The following is a 22,796-nucleotide window of genomic DNA, read 5'->3' on the forward strand; positions in this document are numbered from 1 at the left end:
GTGGGAGGCAGTGGGGTGAGGTGGAGTCCAGGGTGAAAGAAGTGCTGCTGGAGCAGCCGTCTGTTCCAGCGTGACTTTGGTCAGCATGCCTGAGTCAGCTTTGGGTCGGATGCAGTGATGACTCTGAGCAGCGGCAGGTTTTCATGCTTGGTGTGCTTTGACTTTGCTAGTAAGATGGTGGTTTTTGAAGAATGAGATGATGTTTGGGTTCCCTTCAGTTGCTACAGTAGATGCCTTCTCCCAGGCAAGGGAAAGCTCCCATTTTGTGGTCCTTAGCATTCCCTGTTCTCATAAATCCTCAACGGCTTTGCTTTACTCTCTCCTTGGTATTCCCAAGTGTCTACTTATCTGGTCGTCTTCTCCTACACCATCACCTGAAGTAGATGTCTGCTGATGTAGCTACTTCAGTGGACTTGTATGTTCTTACTTGTTGAAATTCTCTATTGTATTTTGTCAATATAGCATATGCAATTCTTGTATGGGAAGGGGCATCAGTATTACCAGCTTCTGCACAACAGATTTGTAGACCGTCTGGTTTCAAGATGAGGTGTTGAAACCGGCAGGATCACAAGCTCTTGTCACTGAGTATCTGATGCATGGATGCTAGTTCAGTAGCTTTGGTTCCTGTCACCACCAGACACTAGATCCATTTGTTTTGCTTGCTGCTTACGATTTCAGTCTATCCATCAGATACCTTACTTGGTCTTTGTATGTGGTAGCACCTGTGCAAAAGTAAAATGACTGGAAATGAGATGTTTTGTTGTGTTAATGGGAGATTGAATTATGTTTTATTCTACTAGGAAAAGAACGGCTGCCTGAACTCCAAAAATGGTTGTTTAGTTCTTGTTCAGTAGGTGTCCGCCAGTAAAGGCTATTGGGTTTTGCATGGTAAAGCTCCTGCTTGTCTGAGCAATGATTAAAGTCCTTCAACTAATGTAGTCAGGCCAAGCATGTGAAATACAGCACCCTTAAGAAACACAAAAGCTGCTTATGGGTGTGTTTATATGAAGTATAATAAGTTCCATACTGTTTGCGCTCCTTGGCACATGTACTGAGGTCATTCATGGCATACTTGTAATTCAGTCCCCACCCAACGTTGTCTTAATAAGCCAGCTGGGAGGTAGTGAGACTAATGTGGAAAACTCCGAAGTTGCCAGTTGGGTACCAGTTGTCTGTTTTGTAGCAGCTCTTTGGAAGGCTAGAAATAAATGCCTTGAAGTGGTGGGATTTACTGAAGCGTGGTGGTGGTGGTGGAGTTAATTGTGTTTACAGATGAACACGTAAAATGCATCTGACTTGTGGAAGAGCTTACCATAAGAGTAGCAACATCCGTCTTGGCTGCTCTGCAACTTGGGACAATAGCTCCCAGTTGCAATGGTATTTCATTTTTTAAAAAATGCAGTTCTTGTATAAAGAGCAAAACAGCAAGAATTCTAACAAACAGTTAAGAAGTTTGGGCTGATTTATTACAAAAAAATAGCGGGATGGGTATTCTTCCATAGACTAGCAGGATATTTCACAGTAGGAGATTAAGCCTGTAGTACAGTGAGAGAAATTCTAATATTTAATATTTTTGTCATTGCTGCCTAGATTAACTCAAGATTTCTATTCTCTCTTTCTTCCCTCACGTCTAGCAAAACTGTACAATCTAAAGTGGACTGCATTTTGGTAAGTACAACTCCAGAATGCTTTTTAATATTTAATAAACCGCAAGACCAAAACAGATGGTTCTAGAGACTGACAGCTATTACGAAGCCTTTCCTTAGCAGTACTTTAAGGAAGTACCACTAAATGTGATCAAAATTAGTTCCCATTGCCAAAAAAAATCCATTATGTGGGTTTGGTGTTTGTTTTCCATGGAGGTATTGACCTCTCATTGCCAGCAGCAAGGCTGTGCTTGCCACTTGTAGAACTGTCAGTATAGATACAGCACGGAAAGTTGACTTATACTACTTTTGTAAGCATGATTTTATTGAATGCAAGATGATGTATTGCATAGATGAGAGTATGCAAGAAGCTAATTGTGTCTTCAAGTTCCATTGCTTTTTAGGCCTTTAATGATTATTGCTTTTGTTGTTGTTTCCTTGAAACAGCTAATTTGTGGCCAGTACTACATTTTAAGAAAGGAACCAGATTGAACTGCATGTCTGCACAAAACCTGGCAGACTAATGTCCTGTTCTGTGAAAATCTTGCAGATGTCATAATTACCAGGGGTTTTTGGTTGGTTTGCTTGGTGTTTTTTTTTTAATCTTGCTGTCCTCAAAAGTTGTACACTATCTCAGGAACCTTCCCAGAAATATGCAACCCCACAGGTCCTGTTAGCTCTGCTGCACTACTTAGGACAGAGGGATGTATCATTTTTTGAAGGAGGAAAACCCTTGAAATGAACAAACATCTTCCTTCATGCATTAAAATAACAGGATCTAAAAAGATAAAGATTATTTCTGGGAAGCAAGTATATAGCACTAACTCAGAAAAAGGTGTTATTTGTTTGTTTTTAATAGTGAGCAGGTTGCAAGTTTCTTTAAATCAGAGTCTGAGTTCATAAATCTTGAGACTGGAAGGGACTGCTTATTCTGACTTTCTACCTTCGGCATTTCATCCAGAAGTACCAGCGGGTAAGATAAAAAGATGACATAGACAACCATCTGGATACTATCAAATAGAATCTGTTCAGCCAAGCTATATAACAGTACTCCTTAAAGTCACATCATCAAAGGCTAATTCAGATGGCACTGAATTACCTTTCCTTAAGGTGTTGTCTTAATTACTGCAGTAAGAGGTTTAAAGTAAGCTGTCTCGTTGTATTGCAGACAAACTTTGGACCCAATTTTGCTTATGCTTAAAAATTCTTGGGTGCATCCAACTAAAATAGTGATGCAAAATGTCATTTTTGTCCACTTAATTCCTCATTGATGTTTGTGGATGCAAAGCAAGTGTCTTAAGATTTTTTTTTTTTTTTTTGTATGAGCCTTCAGTGGCAAAAGGGAGAATTGCAAGACTGCATTTGTAAAACTTTTTAGCACCAGGTTTTTCTGTGGTGAAAAATGGGAAGTGGGGCAGGTGTAACTAAGTAGCATCAGAGAGGGAGTAAGTAAGTAGGAGGTTAACCAATCATTTGCTTCTTAGAAACCCATTTTAAGAAAGTGGAATTACACTAAGACAATTCTAGCATTAAATTCCACAGGTTTGCAGAGCTAGGGTACTGCGGTGGGGATTATCAGTTTGTGTGAGCCCATTTGTTTGTGTAGTCTCGTCCATTGGATGGACAAGCTATTTTTTGAATAATGCTTTTGGATGCAAAGCAGTCTCCGTAGCTTGACTTGGAACAGAGCAGCAGTCTCCTGATGGTGCAATTTGCTGCTCCAGATGCCTCATCTGCCCTGCTGAGGAGTTCAGAGGAGTCCCATCAATAGTGGAAAAGCTACTCTAGGTTAGCAAAGGTAGATTTGATGCTGTTCAGGCAGTTTAAAAAAGAAAAATCCAAGATCAGAATAGTTTCAGGAAATAAACATTAAGCTGAATTCTGGCAAAATGGTTTCTGCATTTTTACGTGCTTTTGGAAAGCCGCGAGCTGCAGGGCAGAATCTAAAAGTGTTCAACTGAAAGGCCATAACTACATAGCTCTGAATAACATCTTTGGAGCTTCCTTGTAGCCCTGGCAGTTTTGTCCGGCAGAAGGTAGGTGAGTGGGTTGCCCCTTCAGTGGAAGGTGTCTGGCTCTGTCAGAGCAGTCCTGTGACTGGGATACCAGCTGGCTGCAGGGTCCGACCCCAAGCTTATGGGCAGGTCAGAACATTCCTTCAAGTGATGCTCTCGGGTGTTTGGTTCAGACAGAACCTTTTCGGGGCCTTTGAATCAGTCTCAGGAGGCACGAAGCGCCAATGTCCGTCCCTTGTCTCCCTTCGTGCTGTAAGGAGGAGATCTGGGACTAGCTTTTGGTTATATTGGTAGGTGCTGATGATACCTTAAAGCATTTAAAGTTGGTTTGCTAGCAGTCTTAAAAAAAATGTCACCGGTAGAGAAAAGTCAGACAACACTTGCTGCTGCTTGTGTTTGGTAGCACCAGTGACAACCGCAGTGTGAAGAGCCCCACAAATGCTCTTCAGCACATAGACTGCCTAGTTCAACACAGGGTAGCAAGACAGAGAGAAACAGGAAGAAGAAACAGAGGTGATGGCACAGGTCTGTTGCGGAGGCAGCTAGCAGCAGAGGACTACAGCCAACAGCTAGTCTGAGGGCACTGGGACTGCCATTACTCATGTAAGAGACCGAAGTTATCTGCCTTGTACTTGTGACACTTCACCACTTACATTCTGACATACTGTCAGTTTCTGGAAGATCATAAGAAAATCATTGTATACTCTGCAATCCAAAAAAGGATAATTAGCAAGAATTGTGGTGTAAACAGCCATTAAAAATTCATTATAACATCTTTTTAACTATAGTAAACATGTCTAGCAGTAGATTCTCTTATGACTTTGCTTTTTATATTTGTTGCCACACACTAAGTGAACTCTTGAACCCGATTTTTAAAATGATACGCTCCATATAATCGCTCAGCAAGAAGGTTAAGGTTTTCTTCGGTAGTCCTCTGAAAAGAGATCAGTGCTGGTGAGCGTGCTGGATTGATGGCCACGAAAACCAAAGCTGCTCGTGGCTGGAGCAGTTACAGTGTGGGAAGCAGCAGTGTGTAAGATCTGTTGAAGCAATGTGCCTTGGTCCTGCTACAGAGAAGGTGGTAGCTTGTCACTTGTCTTTTTTGGCCCTACAGCAGAAAGGCAGAAGCTCTGTGAAGCGCTGGCAGCTGTGCTTGGACACTGTCAGTACAAAGCTGCCATGTGTTTTTAGGGCTCGTTTGGAATATCTAGCACCTGAAATAAGTTTCAGCTTCTGTTCAGATAAAACATATCAAATATATTTATTAGCAGCTTTTTAGAATATTAGGTTCTCTTTCAAGTATTGGCTATTTCTGTCCTGATAGTATTTCCAACAAACCATCTGACCTTGAGCAAATTACTTAACCTTTGCTTCTTATTTCTCTGTTCATAAAGTGGGGAGATGATTGCTTGACTGCTTTGCTATTCTTAGTCTGGTTGTTAAATAATAAATGTTTGTTCTGTGGAAGTATGACAAGTTTTAGAACCAGTCTGCCAGTAGGTGCAAATGACATTGTCATTGGCATAGCCTTTTTTACTTGTATTAAGAGTATAGCCATCTATAAATACTGAAAATATGGAAAGAAGTATTAAAATCAGTCCATGCTCTCTAAAATAGTAGTCTTGCAGAAACCTTGCAGCAGTGCCCCTGGCCTTCGGCTCCTCTTCGCCAGAACTTGGGGACAGAAATAACCTGTAATTCTGCCTTCGCTGTGGAAATATGAAGTAGTTCAAATCTGGGTGCCATTTGTCACTGTGTTTGTTACAGAAATTGTAACTCTGCTAATTGTTCCTAGTATATTCTTTCTCGATCTTTTTAAAAGTTTGGCCTGACTAAATACTTTCTTCTTTAAAACGATCCAGAAAAAAGCACGTTCCGTGGAGTTTTCCCATGGTAATTCCTTTTGACAACTTTAGGATGAAACTTCAGTGACGTTTGTGACCTGGCAGTAGATCAGCAGTCAGAGAAAACCATGTAGAGAGAGCCAGTCCACCAAGGTCAGGACACCTTAAAATGATATTCTGTGATTCTGGAGGCTGACATTAACATCTCTAGGTTCTCTGGTTCAAGCAGGAACATGAATAAACTCATGTTATCTGTAACGCAGATTAAGTCCTTCACCACATTCTGTGTTGAACTGGTCTTTGTCTTTTTGTGCTGAAAAAAGTTTCAGTGTCTAGTTAATGTCTCTCAGAATGAAACCAGATGTCAAAACCTGCTATTGTCATTTAAAAAAAAAAAAAAAGAAAGAAAACAAACCCCACAACATTTTGGCCATCCTGGTTTATTTCACAGCTATTTATTTGCTCAATCAAAATGCCTGTTAGAATGAAAAAGAAAGTTGCGTCTGTTCCTAAGAGATCTTTGTTCTCTTTCTGTATTAGGCAGCAAAAGGACAGATTCATTCTGAGCAGATCTATGCGGCCACTAATAACGTCAATATAAATAGATTGCTGGTTAATTAGTTTGTTACATATTTTGTGCATTTCTTTAGTGAATTATCTATATTTGGTAACCGTCAAAACAAAAATACTGGAGATTTCTGCTCCTTTATATGTAAGACAAAAAGTCTTTGCTTAGCTGTGACTTGAGGTTTCTAATTCTTTGTTCTTAGTTTTTCTGTCTCAGAATCTAAGAGTACTTGGATATCTTAAGTATTTAATGTATTTTTGGTTAAATTGGAGTCAAGTTGTGAAAATAAGTATGAACACTGCTTGTTCCCCACCTTCACTGAATCTTCCTTTATTTAATATGGTTTCAATTACAGGAGATACAAATGCAACGTGTGAAGACGTAACAGAGGTGGTGCTTTGTGATGGCTTTACACCTCAGTCCTGCACGCAGTTCAGCATGCTCATGCATTTTTCTAATGCAGCTTCAAGAAACAGGGTTTATAAATAGCCTTTGGAGAATTAAACAGTCTTCATCTGATTTGATAGAACCAGTCAATCAAGGTCAGGAAACTTCAAGCACAATTTTTACTGAGATCCTTTCAAGTAGCGGAAAAGGATTCCCCAGACACTTTACATTCTGTATGGGTTTTAAAACTACTGTAGCATAAGCTTTAATGGGCTACGTACAAAGGGGAATTTGTCCAAGATGATGCTGGCATCACAGTCTTCCTTTTTATGCTGTGACTCTTCTCCAGTCTATTGGCCTATTTTTTCCACTCTATTGATCTTCTTGGGAGGTGGTGGTGGAGAAAATTTACAGTGTATTTTGTGTTCTTGTTTCTTTTTATTAATTTCCATATGCATCCAACTTAGCACAAAGGAAAAGCTCAGGATGAATGAATCTTCTTCCTTGTCAGTAGTCAGTAGGGCAGCTGAAGCATTCCTCCACTTTCTCAAATTCTGTTCTGATTGCATTAAGGAGTTTGGAAGTTTTGGTACTTTGTGAACAGTTGCAGTAACAGATTTATTGCTGAATTCACCAGACCTTTAGCGCTGAGAGCTGGTGGAGGTCAGCTGGGGTTGAAGAGGAGATTGTTTTTACCGAGGTTCTAAAGCAAGTTTTGAGAGTTTTAGAAATGTTTAGAGAAAACAGCCTAAACAGTGTTTAACAAATTTTTTAAACTAAACAAAACATTGTTTCCTGAATCTACTTGCACTGACTGTCACACTCCATCTCTTCGCTGCTGCTTCTTCAGTTCAAAGATGATTTTCTGTAAAGAGATTCAGTCTCATCTAATTAGCTTAGGTTTATCTAATTATCGCCCAGGTAGCATTACCTCTGTGAACTGCCTGTGACTCCTGGCTGCGTGTTACCTCTCCTGCTTTGAGGCAGTTCTGCCTCCCCGGGATGTCTGTGCAGCCACTGATGGAAGCTGGAGGAGTTGTGCAGAAAGCACTGCCTGGGGGCAGTGGCGTGAGGAGGAGTGGGTTTTGAATGAAAACTTGAAACAACATCACTGGCCAGCTGCTGATGCTGAGGTTGTGACAAAGCTGTAATCCTCAGCTGCTTTAGCTCTAGGGATGCGGTTTTGCTGGGCAGTCGCTGGCTCGCTTGCATCCTTTGGAAAAGGCTCTGCTAACATGATCCTGGTCAAATTTTTTTCTCTAACATTGTTAGGTTTTGGTTTGGTTTTTTTTGTAGGGTTTTTTTTTGTTTGTTTTGGTTTTTTGGTGTGGTTGTTTTTTGGTTTTTTTTCAGTTAAGGGGGTTTGACAGACAGGGCCTGTGTAGCAGACCTTCTGCAAGTCAGGCAGGGCCCTTCCACACAGCCGCTTTTGCCAGGACACAGCAGATGCTTCAGCCGCAGTGGGCCCTCATGCTACTTCAGTCTATTTTGATGAAAGATGCAACATTTCTTCTAAAACCTCGCCCTTTGTGTTGTGCTCTGGCACATAAGGCTTGGAAGTGAGAGTTGAGTGGTGTCTTCCACCTTGGTGTCAGAGTTGTCAGGAGCATTTTGTGTTTTTCCTGGGATGCTTTTGCTGCACAGATTAGCGCTCACCATGCAAGGGGATCTTACCCGAACTGTGCCCTTTGGTGTGCTGCTTTGGCATTTGCTGTTTGAAACAAAAAGCAGCCAAGTTCCTTGAAGAAGAGGAGGTCTAATAAGTGCAAATTTTCTTGCAGCTGTAAATTTCCATCTTTTCATAAATAAATAGCTAATTTTCTGTAAATTATTTCTTTGAATAATATCGATCTTTTCAATAATGGCTTTGTTAAAGGAAAACCCAACAGTCCAAATGCTGTGATTTATGCAGGAAAGGAAGAACAGAGAATTTGACAAAATGGACCCATTAAGAAATATCTTTCTGGATATTTGGTCTGAGGATCACTGCTGTGTAAGCTGCTGTAGAGCCACACAGAAATCAGTGTCAGCAGATTTAACACCCCAAATGTTGTGGTTTGCTGCAGCTTATGAAAGCAACAAATCCAGTGTCTGTTACCTGGCTGCTGCTGAAAGTGTTTCTCTTGGCTCTGAGAAGGTCTGTTGCATCGCTGGTGGCCCAGTTTTGTGGTGGGTTTAGACAGCAGGGATTAAAGAGCCCCCGTGCTCTCCTGGTGTCCTTCCCCATGCAGCATGTCCTGCTGGTCCTTGCCTGGAGCCTGGGGTCAGGGAGGGGACCTGCCTGTTGGGCACAAAGCCAGCAGAGGGGAAGCAGGAGCTCACCTCTCACCAGCGCTGCTGCTAATTGTGTGCCAGCTGAAGTGAGGAGGATCTGGACGTGATCGGGTCGAGTGGGGAGCCCCAGTTTGAAGTGAAGGTTTAGGTTTTTAGCTCTCTGTTCTGCTTGTTGCTTAAGTAAACTGCCAGGTCTCACTACTTGCTGGTCCCACTCTCTTCTTTTTCAAAAGGTTATATTGGCAGTGAGACACCAGTAAATTAACTGTAATCCAAGAGCTGTATTCTGACTTAAAAAGAGATCGTGTGAGTCTTTGACTCTGCACAGATGGTGCACCACCTCACGCGTTGCTTCTGCAGCATCTGGAAGGAAGACCCTTTTGCTCCTTGGTGCATGGCTTTACTTGCACTGCTGCTGAGCAGGGCTGAGCATGTTAACACAACTGATTTTCCTAGTATCGCTAAGTCCATGTAGCTGGTTTCAGGTGACCAAAAGCTAGTTTTTATGTAGCCATCGCTGTTTGCATACACCGGGTAAAACTCCCCCTTGTGTCTGGTCCTCATCTGGTATCCTCCAGAGGGGTCATCTAGCATCACTGAGATTCATGTTAACTGAATGTCTTGTCTTTAGTACCTGTTCAATAACTCTGATTCCCAAAGGAAACAAAAAAATACATAGGTGTATAGGTAGATTTTAAAATGTCGTCATTGAAGTCTGACGCTTAACTTTCACTACATAGTGGATCACAGGATCAGATCTGCCATGACATTTTGTTACAGCATAGCTGTTTTTTGACACTGTGTTCTCAGAGGTGGGAACTGGACTCTAATGAACATTCCTTGTGTCAGCAGTGTTTGCTTTTTTAGAATCTGGGTCTGCAGTTATTATCATGCGTGCTCTGAGAAGATAAAAGTGTTCATGTTACATGCCTGGTTACAGAAGTGATCTGTTATTGACGTTTTTCCAGATTCTGCTTTTGTTGCATGTGAATTTTGTAATGGTGATATGTGCTTTCTAGTGTGTAATGGTGTGCAAATAAAATAGAAAATTATGTTTCTAGGCTCAGAGCGCTCACAGTCACATTCTTTCACATAGTAAATATTTTCTTGTTTATATTATTTAGGAATACACTGTCAGGTGACAGATTTTAGCTGTCAAGCTCAACTCCTGTTGTTTGCTTTTTCTCCCCCTGCCTTCCCCTGCCCTTCTGTTTTTTTTTTTTAAACCAAAACACCTTTGTTATCTAGCAAGAAGTTGAGAAGTTTACAGACCTAGAGAAACTCTACCTCTACCTTCAGCTGCCTTCGGGTCCCAACAATGGAGATAAAAGGTACGTGTGTGAGTGTGTAAACATGAGCAGCTAGTACTGAAAACTTACTTCTTGTGGCGCTTACCTGCTGAGGAACCATTCTGTTTGGTAGCAGAAGCAGTCTTTATGAAGCATTAAGGACTCTTCATTTCCTGAAGAATTTTATTTATTTATTTATTTAAACTTTGGAATTTTTAGTGCCCGAATAGCTTGCAAATATGAATCTCCTAAAATGCAAGAGTCCCCAGAGAAAGTGTAATCATTCCTTTGCTTTTTATGTGGGAAATGATGATACAGCAACACAAATGTGATGGTGAGGGAAAGAAGGAACTAATGGTATTTCCAGGTAACATTTGTTTGACTAAGGGGAGGTCTAGAAAACCAACCTGCAGGTCACAGCATCGCAAACTTGGTATATGTTCCCAGTAGGTATAGGCAGGCAGGTGCCTACAGGAAGCACTGAGCATCTGCTGGGAAAGTCGGGTGTTTCCAAAGGGCAGCTGGCAAACAGAGTGGGCAGAAGCCTGGAGGTGGTCTAGTAAGGAACAATACATTTAAGAGGGGGGGAAGTAGGTGAACTCTCACCCATCACTGTGTATGCGTGGCTGTGTATCCATCAGGAACCGGAGCGTGGAGTCTCTTAAATTGTGGAGGAAAAAGGGAGCTAACAGCTGCCACTGTCTTGAGGAATAGCTAATTGTGTGAGGTACTGGTCCTCGTTGTTGCTGGTGTTTCTTAACGTGTGTAGCCAGACAATTATTAGTCTTGTAAGTGAGGAGGAGCTATGGAGCGGTCTTCATTGGCACTGCTTCTTCTTTCACTAGCGATCAGATCTCCATGTCGTCCAGCCGTGCCCAGCAGATGCACGCCTTCTCGTGGATACGGAACACCTTGGAGGAGCACCCCGAGACATCCCTTCCCAAGCAGGAGGTTTATGATGAATACAAGTGAGTGCTTCCAAACTGGATCTACGCGTGTGGCTTTAGCCAGTATGGATAGTTCTGTGACACCGACTCTAAAACCACTCCATGATGTACAAGTGCACAGAGCAGAAAAAGGCCCTACGTACTAACATACCTGGGAACGTACTAGCTACAGTGAGGGGAATTGTATTCTGCTGCTGGAGATAAGACTGTGATGTTTAAATTGTGCATTACATATGCTGAAGGAAAAGTGCAAGTATTTCTTAACAAGTAAATATCTGTATGAATATTGGTTTTTGTTTTGTGGGCAAAGCGGCACAGGTAAAAAGCACCAATTACTGCCTTACAGTACATGTTGGTCTGCTTGTATATACACACGTGTATGTCTGCCTTAACAAGGATTAGGGGTGGAATTGTGCCTTCTGGAAATGCAGCTATTTTGCACATAAGACCTAGCCGATAACATCTTTCGTTCCATAATAATGCATAAATATTGGACCTTCCTGCAGCAAACCTGATTTCTACAGAGGCACAATATATCTGAATATGTATGAAAGCAGTAACCAAGGCCACTGCGAGTCTGTGTTGTCAGGTCTCAAAGCTACCATGTAACAAGAAAGCGATTAGAAGCAAGGGAGAGGGAGCTGTCTGATGGGAAGTTGGATTTGAATTCATTTGCGGAACATTCCCCACGGAGGAGGGGGGGGAAATAATCATCCTTAGCCCAGTTGCCTGAAGATGAATAACAGATTTATGATCTAGTATGAATATTTCCATAATCTGACCGATTACTGTAATTTGCAGCCAGCTGAATCCCTTCACCTCCTAAGTGCCTACAGGATTCAGCCCCAATCAGTAACTGTTATTGCAGGGTTGCCTTCTGCAAATACCTCCTTTTAATTAACTCTCTCTGGTCAAGTTTTTTTTACTCTGAGTGAGCTGAAACATGATGGCATTCGCTTGCCTGGGGTTGATAAACATGCACACACCTATTTCTGAAATCTGGCCATGGACCGGAGCGATGACGCAGCCTGGAAATAGAGCCAATGGCACAGACGTGCCGGGGTGGCCAATCCCCGAGCAGCAGCCGCTCGCGCAGACACAGCAACAGCGGCAGCTGCTGTGCGGGAGAGAGATGGAAGCGTTATTCTTAAATATATTTCTTATTAAATAATTTATGGCCTGCTTCAGCAACAAATCTGCTTGGCTTCCATGCTGTGCCAAGCTGCAGATGCCCAGAAAAATCATCATCTACAGATTGTGGAGTGTGAAATTTGGATGGCTTTTGTATGTAGCTGCATCAAGTATTTGTGTATTGTATTTTTTTCCCCTAACAAAATAAGGGTGGTAAGCAAATATTCAGGAAAATATCAAATGTTTGGAATCTGTTCTCCTTTGAAAGCATCTGTTCTGTTTTTAAAACATTCAGTTTCTTTGAATATTTTCCTGAGTTATTCTTGCACACCAAAGGAAAAGTAGTCTTCGAGTGGGAGGTGGGTAACAGGCATATAAATACATAAGGGTTAGTTTTGGTACGTCATTTTTCTTTACCTAAGGGTGTTAAGACCTCTCAAAACTCACTTCTGTCATATTAACAAGGTAGCGTTTCTCTCCTCTGTGTGCAAAGATAGATGTTGCATGAGCTCACAGTGAGCAAGCTTGTGCACTCTGTACATATAAATCCACAGCAAGGCTTCAGAAGACTGCCGCATCATACCAACATCTCAATTCCTGCTGGAAATTTTCATCAAAATAAATCTTGCCAAAACTACTGGGCTTCTGCATCACCTTTCATGTGGTGTTTTGGTGGGGGGTTTTTCCTATGAAGAGGGAAAGACGGAAGCTTGCACTCCACACAAGTCTACCGTTGGCAAGTATTGGTAGTGCTTCCAGTTCCTCCATGTTTCAGCAGCCTCTTCTTGCTGAGTTTATACAACACAGTGACTCTTTATATTTTCTTACTCTTCTATTTAATTGTGAATTCACGTCTGTAACTGGATAAAAGTGAATGGATTCATCTCCCTTTTGAAAAGGATAAAATAAATGAAAAATGCATCATGACAGAAGGCAGTAGCACTTGGGAAGGTTGAGAGTTTGCAGCTGAATTTCAGAAAGGAGGTAATAACTAGTTCTCTCTTGGTGCTGCGCTGCTGCTTGCACTGACAGAAGACATTGGGCTGTAAGAAGCTGTGTTTCTGTTGGCACACATGGTTCTTCTGCCAGCTTCCTTTGGGAGTTATGGGGACATACAGACTGGAAAATATTGTGGGAACTCATGGGAAGCTGCCTGATGTGTTATCTAGCCTGCAGAAAGTGGATGCTGCTACCCATCAAATCCTTTCAATATTTTCTTGTAAGTCGGTTTTGCTTGGGTGTCTTCTTATTAGTAAACACCCTTCTGGAGGCAACTGGGTGTAGGTTTAGCTGAGTTGAGAGAATTAAGATTTTGAGTCTTAAGTGCAGTCCTGCGGTACTTATGCAGACAAAATCCCTGTTTGCCCACAAAATTATTTGTTGAGCCTTCAGTAAACACTTGGCTCCTCTTATCTTGCTTCTACTGCAGTGACACAAGGAAAGAAAGTCTTTTAAGTCTGGTGCCCTGAAGATTCACTTGATACGATTAATGTGGATTAGGAGGTCTTTGAGTCATCCCATATCTCTTTCCTTTAGTCTGTAAATCATTAATCCTTGCTTTACTGGCTGCTGGGCTACTTGATGCCACCTGATGCATAGATTATGTGCGCTAAGTGTTAAGAATGTTAACCAACAAGTTAGAAGAAGCTAGCACAGAAGAGGGCAGTAGGTATAGGAATACCATGTCTGTTAAATAAGACATATACTAATCTTATTTGATAGCACTTAACCAGAGTTTTTGAATAAAACTCCCTGACAGGAACAGGATGGGACCTATTGTGTTGTAAAGTCCAGTCCTCTCTCAAGCAACAACCTGTATTCCTTCTAAAAGCCAATCAAACTCCATTTAAAATAGTTGTTTCCCACCTCTGCTACTGCTTTTGGGAGTCTGACTTGCAATTTCATTTCTCTAATGATTTTCAGCCATCTGGATTCCATCCTACCTGATTTTTTTGGACTAATTTCTGTGCCAGCGTTGTTCATCACCTTAATGAGAACCTACCTCTTCCTAAGGTTCTTAGCTCTAACCCATTTTTAGAGACCAGTTGTTCTGCTAGATTGGATAAGCCAAGATCTTTGTTTCGTTCCATGCAGTGGATTCTTTATCATTTGCTGTTTGTAGTGGGTTTTCTGCCCATGGCTGGGATGCATAGCCTGACCTGTCTTCATTGGCTTTTTGGCTAGGTTTTTTTTGTGTGCGTGGTTTAATTCAGGTATGCTCCCAGTGTATTTTATATCTTCAGTACATTTGATTTGAGGACGTTACAGGAAAATAAAAAGCCTTTTCTCCTTATCATGTAGGGGAGCTCTGTACAAAGGAACATAAGCAACTGCATGTTCATTTTCATTCCTGTCTCTGTGTAAACCTTCCCTCCCCCCATCTATTTCCCACCCACCCTTCAAATAAGCAAAACAGCTCCTGGGCTCAGCAATGTGCCAAGAGTGCAAGTAGCAGAGAGAAGAGCTTCAGGGAAGAGACTCCTGGTATGTGTTGTCAAGTCAATGAGAGACCACAGATGGACACGGAGGGTTCTCGGCTGAGCCAGGAGGAGGAGGGGCCATATGGGATGATCTGTCTGAAAACTGAAATTACATGATGATAATAATAATAGCTCAGAAATCACAAGCTTGCAGGAGCTGCCAGGATGGATATGAGGGGACCGTGTAACTGTGTGTTTTGCTGCTAGCAAGTAATTGTCTTGAAACAGATGTGCTAGACTTGAGGAACAGATTATTTTTTTTTCTTATTTTATTTATTTATTTTCTCCTAGGGAGAGAGTAACTTTGACTTTAAAGTTGATTGATTGGTAGGTCCCTAATCCTGTTGTTTTGCTGGGTTATTGTTTAAATTTTATTTTGCTGACATGATCTTTGACTGAAACTCAACACTGCTGACTGTGGTAGAGACGTTCAGAGAGCCCTCCTTTGCACACTGGTTGAGGCTTAAAGTCCTGTAATCAGCATCAGTAAGTGACAAAGACCCACCTGTTAGGAATTTTCAGAGTAAAGTTGAAATCCATTGGAGCCTGACAAGATGCCAAGGGGAAAACAAAACACACAGGGATCTATCTGTTACGTGTAAAGCCATGTCTGATTCCTAAGAGGGTGCAGTGAGGCAGGTGAGGTATTCCTTTGTAATAACTTCAAAGGGACATATCCAAATCCAGATTCTGTGACTGACATGCATTGAAATTAAAGACGTTAATATATAAATTGGATAAAAACCTCGTGGTGTCCCATATAAAAACCTAGATTAATGGCTGACTCTATACCAGGTTGTAGGCAGCATCTCCTGGTTTCAAGAGCTCCCAGTAGCTGGGGAAAGCAGGCGTACACAAGCTTTGCAGGGAAAGGACAGAACCAAATAGCATGAATCTTGCTGTTTATCATCGTCAAAATCATTACATTTGTGGTGGTGCTCTCCAGGTGGAGGATACCTACATACTTTCTTACTGTTTTTCTGCTCTCCTGATGATGCCCACACGGGACCGTGTACAGTCACCTCTTCAGAGGCAGATTGGTTTTGTACATTGCTGGTAGGACTTCTCCAGGGGAAAGGAGGTCATTGCTATTTGATGCTGACCCCCTGACCTTAGTAAACTTGAATGAGAATGCTGTAACTGTACTTTTGGGGCCTTAGCACATTAACATCTGTGAAATACTGCAGGGCTTTTGAACAGAAAGCAATAGGGCATTCATATCTTTGTGCAGCCTTAAGCACTTGCTGCACAGGTGAACCTTCCAGAGCAGTTCTTGATTTTTTTTTTTTCTCCTCTGCTTTCATATGTTTGTGATTTTCCAGAACACTCACATTTAGCAGTGAAATCAATTCTTCTTCTTCTTCTTCTCTGTCTCGAAGAGATACTTTTTAAATGTCTTGGATGTTGAAACAAAATTCCTTCTGCTGTTTTTGAGATAAGCATTCATTTTACTAGAATAAACAAACTTAGCAAAGTAATTACCTTTTGTTGCTCTGTTCCCCTATATCATAAGGTTGTATACTCAGTCACATGAAGGTCGACATTTGCAGAGGCAGTTGAAATCCCTGTTAATTTAGGACTGTTAATGAATATAAGGATGGCTGTAACTAAGCAGCTCTCCTCATTCAGTAGTGGTACAGTGGTAAGAAGACTTAAGTCCTCACTACATGTTTATGTTACGCCCATAAAGGTGAAGCTGCTTCCCTAGGAAGGTATGTTTTATTACATTTAGTTCTGTTAAGCCTTGTCAAATTGAGGTTGTGTAGGCAAAATCTTTCTCTGGACGCTGATCAATGTCTTAGCTACTGCTTTTGAAATATTCCTGCAGGACTTCAGGCCTATCCACACTCAAGCTATACTTCTGCCTAGAACGATGTCCCTGCTTTTATTATGTCCTAAAATAAGTGAATTGAGACATATGCTGCGAACTGAGTTGTGGAGTAAATCTTAACTGTGCTCTAGATAATGCCACTACTTGTTATGTCTCCATATGACTTGCCTTTGAACTCAGTAGAGAACAAGGCAAAAACTATGGTATTAATAGCTCTGTTTATACATTTTTAATGCATTCAATTCATTGTGGATAGCTTCATTAATGTTAAATGTGGTTCTAAATATGGATTGGGTATAAGTGTTTTCTTTTGAAAACCTTTGATGAAGTCTAGCGTGCAGGCTGGCCGCTTGTATTAACTTTGATTCCATTCACACTTTTTCTCTTCATTGCAGGAGCTATTGTGACAATCTTGGCTACCACCCGTTAAGTGCTGCTGACTTTGGAAAGATCATGAAAAATGTCTTTCCAAATATGAAGGCCCGTCGTCTAGGCACAAGAGGCAAATCAAAATATCCTTTGCTAGAACGCTTCTCGGTAACTTCTGCACTTGCCTGGAGAACATCTGTCATTATGGCTTAACTACCAGCTAAATGTAGAAGTAACGTTCAATAAAAAATGCAGACACTTTCCCAGTGCTCTTTTAAAAATTACTAATTGTGGTAGTGTTAGGTTGCAAGATACAACTTTGGAAACAAGTACTTAAATAGGTTCTAATGCTTGGTTGTCACAGCAGCGAGGAATCAAAGAAGTTTTATGGTTTAGTACAAAGGGAGATACTGGAATAGAGGAACTGGCCTTATATATGTGCAGTAACCAATATTTTGTTGGTAGTACAGCTCAGACTTATCAGAACGTGTCTTGCTTTTGTATTATACTTGTGCACACCAGTAATGAAAAAATTAGTTTTAAAGCCAAAGATCCTTTGTAAGCGGTACTTACAGGTATTTCGTAAGACTGCCTCTTCTCAACCATTAGTACTCTGGAAAGAGAAAAGGGAACTGGGAAGTCGTCACAAAAGCTGACTTCAGACTTGGAAGGCGTAATTCGAGCCTTGTCCTACCATCAGAGCAGGGAGACTGCTTCCTTCACTGCGTGGTGCCAACCTCCTCAGATAGGAAAGGCAGTTAGAGGGCAAGAGTGGCTCAGGTGGGGGAGCGCTGTCTCTGTCTTGACTACAGAGCCTTGTTCCCCGTGCGCACAGTGGGAATCAGCTCACTTCCCTGGGTTAGGGAAACAGTCCATCCCAGAGGAGGTGCAAAAACACTACCCCGTTTAACTGTTAACTTAATAGAAACCTTAACTTTAAAAAATGCATCTTGTCATAGTGTACCTAGAGGGGGGTATCTATCAGTCCTAAATTGCTATTTCAGAATTATTAAAATGTGACCTTATCTCACACTTGCCTTAATACCTACCCTCCTTACATTTATTTTACTGTGATTATGCTCCATCCAAAGTAGTGCAAGCAAATGCAAACTCCATGGTGTAGGAAAGAGAAATACAGACATATTTACAGAATGTGAAAAAATAGTGATCCTGAAAAGGATTTATGTGTCACAGAGAAGAGACAATGTATGTGAACTCCCAGAGTAATGCTGTGGAGAGGAAAAAAGGCTGGTTTGATTTTTAGATCCATAAGCAAGTGACTTAAGAGTAAAGGAGGGAGTATATTGTTATGTACTAATTTGATAAGATCAATGTAAGAACGAGTCTGGGTATTTGTGTCCATGTTTTTATAGAAGAATTATCATGGGTGGGGAGAGACACAAAAATTGTGTGAAATCTTAGGAAGAAATGTCCTTATCAGTCACTTTATCTTGTCATGGGGAACTTCTTCACTTTGTGGAAGTCCCTTAGGAGAAGAAAATGTCAGGAAACTTGTCAAAGAGCCAAAAAAGAACAACTCACAATAAAGTAAAACCTAAATTTGAAACCCAACTTATAATAAAGTAAACCCTAAATTTGGAAACACATTTTTTAATGGTGATTAACTTTTACACATGCATTCTCAGTCTTCTTTTGGGCCTGATTTAGGAAGAGAGTGTAGTTCAAATTCATGTTCATTATTTAAATATTGAGTAACTAATTGAAACTACTTGGCATGGTTTAGTGGTTCATCAAACAAAACTCTTTAGGCCCAGCCTCACTTGCTCCTCTGGGTAGATGGAGAAGCCCCATGACCTGCCCAAGAAGGCAGCAGTCTGTAGGCTCTTGGTTCTGCTGGCTGTGAGAGACGATGTTAATTTTTGTTGAATTAATGTTGTTGAGTTTGCTTATGAGTTGTTGAGTTTGCTTTAAAGCTTATGAGGGCTATCGCAGGAATTTCTTCCCTTCCCTCCTGTCCCCCACTGACAGGCAGACAATTTAGACCTTAATTCTTGTTCACATATTGCTACAGTGGACTGAGGAAGAAGGCTTTTGTGCATATGCCAACACTGCCCAACCTTGACTTTCATAAAACTGGAGATGGGGTATGATATATACTTGTGTATTTACATATCTTTCTGCAACTTAACATTTATTATGCTGTTTTCCTGTCCCAAGTTTTCAAAACGAAGTGAAGAGCTGTGTAGTTTTTAAGATTTTTCTTTATGATACTTATATTCTGAACCAGTTTGATGTTTTTCTGTAATACTCGGAACGAATTGCAGTGCTATGAAGGAAACAATAATTGAGGAGGTGAAGCAGAGTTTCACAGTGTTGCTACCCACAAGCTATATCTGTCTAACTGATTCTGGTTTGGGTTTACTGTATTGTTTTTTTTAAATAAAAGTCAATGCTAGGGAAGAGGAACCCCAGTGAAAGAAGCAGTTCCTGGGTGACAGTGGCTGCTGAGCTGACAAGACTCTGGATGCAGACAGCATCAGTTGGTGGTGGTCTAGATAATAGGATCGTCACTGCAATTTTCTTCCAGAAATATCAGCTCCATATAATGCCTTTGGAAACAACCAGTAGATTAATGTTAAGACATTAATTTTGAATGATACTGATGATGTGATCTCATTCTCCCAATTTAATGAAAAACTGCGAACATACTTTTTATGTGTTTCTGATCATCATTTGCTCTCTATTTTTGTTTTAATGCCTTAATGACCCTTCATAATTAACCTTTCCTTGTTTGTTTGTTTTAGTTGGATGGGGCAGAGCCGACTGGGCAGCTGCAAAGTGCTGATGAGGAAGTCGTCTCTGCAGCCTGCCGGCTGGTTTGTGAATGGGCGCAGAAAGTGCTGAGCCAGCCTTTTGATACAGTCTTGGAATTGGCTCGTTTCCTTGTAAAAAGTCACTATATCGGTACCAAGTCAATGGCAGCTTTAACAGTAATGGCAGGGGCACCGGCAGGTAATGAGATAAGTGTTGAATCAGTGTAATAGGGGATTTTTTTTGATAATATCTTGGTTTGAGAAAGCACATCAGGACATACTTTAAACACCAACTGAGCATTTGAGCATACATTTACGTGATTTTAGTCCACGTTGCAGCAAACTAATTTTCTTGCTGGTAGTCTAGGTGAAGAGAGCTAAAATAAGCTTGGGTCTCGGTTTAATGTGTGATTCTCCTGTTCCTCCACTGAGGACCCTGGTCTTTTAAAGCACTTCAGGGCATGTGAGTAATTGTGCTGTTTGCTAGATTAGGAATTCGGTGCTGGTGCTGTGCTTGTTTGTAGACAGACTGCTGGTGTAGCTGTGTTTCTGTCTGATAACTTGCCCTAATTTAGAAACAATTGTCTGTCTTCATTTTCTTTCAAGAGCAGATTTTCTTGTGGCATTTCTGGTGTCAGGTGCAGATTCTCCTGAGGTGTTTGATCAGTGTCAGGTAGTACAAGTATGTCAACTGCTGCTGCTGTTGATCCCATTAGAAATAAGGGCTTGAGGGGCATTCTCCAGGGGCAGTTGTGTGACTGAGATTCCTGCACTGGATTTCAAATCTTCATTAAAGACTGAGGTAAAGAGGAAGGGTTATTTTGTATTCTGCTACATCAGACTGAATTCCTGTTCTGTTTGGTCTCTAGGTTGGTTGTACATTTTTGTGTTCTGTTTCCCTCTTCATGCTCAAAATCAGTCACTTAATCATTTAAAGTGGGTTTTCTATGGCTGTGGATGGAGTAAATTACAAAAAACGAAGGATGAGAAGTGCAGGTGCACAACGTGCTCCCCAGACTTCCCTCTGGGGAGTTCTGCCCAGGCCTGTCAAGCAAAATGTGTTTAGATCAAGGCAGATCTCTTGACTTGACGCAGGTGATTTCAAATGGAAACTGGTGGTCAGGGCTGTAGGTTGGGGTGATCCCATTTAGATCATGTTCTTTCTCCTTCCAGCTCTTCCTTTTATTGCAACCTGGAACTGACAGGTGGCAGTGGCAGGTTTTGCAGTCTGTGTGCTCCTCGTTTACACATCGTTGCTTGGCTTCACTGGTTCTGCTTGCTGTGCTGCTAGAAGGAACACTAGGTGTATGCACAGCTCTTCAACTGATGAACCTTCTCCCCCTTACTTCCTTCAAGAGAAGATGGTTTCCTTCATGGAAAAGGGCGGTTAATTTCAAGTGCACGCCTCTGTGGCTTGAGTAGTCATTTTGGGAGAGGTTTTTTTTTTCTAGAATGACAAATAAAATATTCCCGTTCCTCTATATCACAAGGAACTACAGTGTCTCTGTGCATTAACTGAGGAAAAAGCAAACCTTTACCCTCCAAAGAAAAAATTGGGGTTTTTTTCTTATAAATGTTACTTGCCTTCAGTATTCAGCTCATCTAGATTAATTGTTTTGCAGTAATTGCAATACATTTGGGCATTTCACTGCTCTGTAAAGAAGGAATTGTGAAAGCAGAGATGCGGTAGTGTTCAAGCTATTGTGGTACATGCAGACGACTGCTGAGAGGGTAGGCTCCCAGACCACAGTTCCTAAGCATGTAATGGGTATCTAAACTGAAATACTTGCCCTAAAGTGTTGTCAATTAATTTACAATTAAGAGTTACTTTAAAAATGATGAAGCCTTCGATGTGTAAATGAAACAGTGTTAAAGCATTTTTAGAGGGGCAGTTCAACAGGGTTCATTGGGCACTGAGAGAGCATGCTAATCCTCTTTGACTGTTAATAAACAAAAGATTATAAATGTGATGCGATTTTGTAAGGGAAATAGGTACCAGCTGCACAGATGAGACTAATTCCCTGTTGTTCTCCCTGGAAGCACCACTTGCTTGCCTGGGATCAGCAAAGGCATTGTCTCTACAAAAAATGTTCTCCCGTTCTAATTTCCATTTCCACCACCACCACCCCTTTTCCTTCCTTTTTTCTTTTTTTCTTTTTTTTCCCCTGGACACTTTTCTTGCCCTGCTTTCACCATTATCCCTGATCACACACAGCTTGTGATCCATTCTGATATTAGATGCATTGTGTTTAATGCCTTGGCATAATATCATCTGCTCAGAGCTGCTCCTCTGTGACACAGACCCACAGCTTTCTGGAAAGATTTTTCATTTGTGAAGCTGCCTTAGACACTGATAACAAAACAAAAACAATTGTAAAGCCTCCTCTAAAGCATATATGCTGCCCTCTGCTGTCAGTTAAAGGAAATGCATCGTTTTTTCGATGTTGCTGACACAAAAGTGGCCGTTTGGGATTACTAGAAACAAGATGCCAGTTCGTAGTGGTTTTAGCAGCTAATGCCCAACTCGTCTAACAGAGAGAGGTTTTGCCACAAATGTGGAAATAAACGGAAACACTGCATAGGTTTGAGCATGAATGGGTTGGAGCAATTTGGATGGGAAGCACCTTGTGGAGGAGGTATTCCCAGGCTGGTTGTTGAGATGCCTGCCCTGTGTTCTGTGCGGTTAGATACAGAGTGGCACTACAGCAGACCAGGTATGTGTGGTTACAATTCATTCTTCTTTTGTATTCAGGAATAAAAGGGATCCCCCAGCCCTCAGCTTTTATACCTACTGCTGAAAGTAATTCCTTTCAACCGCAAGTGAAAACTCTGCCATCTCCTGTTGATGCCAAGCAGCAGCTGCAGCGTAAGATCCAGAAGAAGCAGCAAGAACAGAAACTGCAGTCTCCTTTGCCAGGAGAGTCTCCAGCAAAGAAGACGGAAGGCTCTGCAACCAATGGTGTGACCAGTATATCTAATGGAAGTCCTGCAATTCTGTCTCCTCCGCCTATTGGCATTGTTGTGGCAGCTGTCCCCAGCCCAATACCGGTAATGCTCTCCAGCAGTTCTCTAGAGAAACCACCTTACAAAAGGGTTGTACATTGCAGTGGTGTCAGTGGGATAGAGAAACTGGTTCCGCTCAAAGGCTTGGGTCCCTCGATGCTTTTCTGTTCCAGTGACTGTTTTACCACACGAGTTTCAAGATCGATACAGAGGCAGCAGATTTCTGATCACATAGCAT

At 41.5% G+C, this 22,796-nt stretch overlaps 1 protein-coding gene across 1 annotated transcript in view; it reads left to right on the top strand.

The window, feature by feature from the left end:
* The window catches only part of RFX7 (regulatory factor X7), a 51,395-nt gene that overhangs the window by 20,542 nt on the left and 8,057 nt on the right, over positions 1-22,796 (top strand). Inside the window, exons 2-8 of the mRNA XM_056345737.1 lie at positions 1,635-1,668; positions 9,983-10,065; positions 10,869-10,991; positions 16,808-16,924; positions 18,802-18,886; positions 19,547-19,754; positions 22,308-22,603. Coding sequence (XP_056201712.1) covers positions 1,635-1,668; positions 9,983-10,065; positions 10,869-10,991; positions 16,808-16,924; positions 18,802-18,886; positions 19,547-19,754; positions 22,308-22,603 — 946 coding nt within the window. The remainder of the gene's footprint in view (positions 1-1,634; positions 1,669-9,982; positions 10,066-10,868; positions 10,992-16,807; positions 16,925-18,801; positions 18,887-19,546; positions 19,755-22,307; positions 22,604-22,796) is intronic.

This window comes from Falco biarmicus, chromosome 7 (assembly GCF_023638135.1).
Source record: "Falco biarmicus isolate bFalBia1 chromosome 7, bFalBia1.pri, whole genome shotgun sequence".
In the NCBI taxonomy this organism is placed as follows: domain Eukaryota; kingdom Metazoa; phylum Chordata; class Aves; order Falconiformes; family Falconidae; genus Falco; species Falco biarmicus.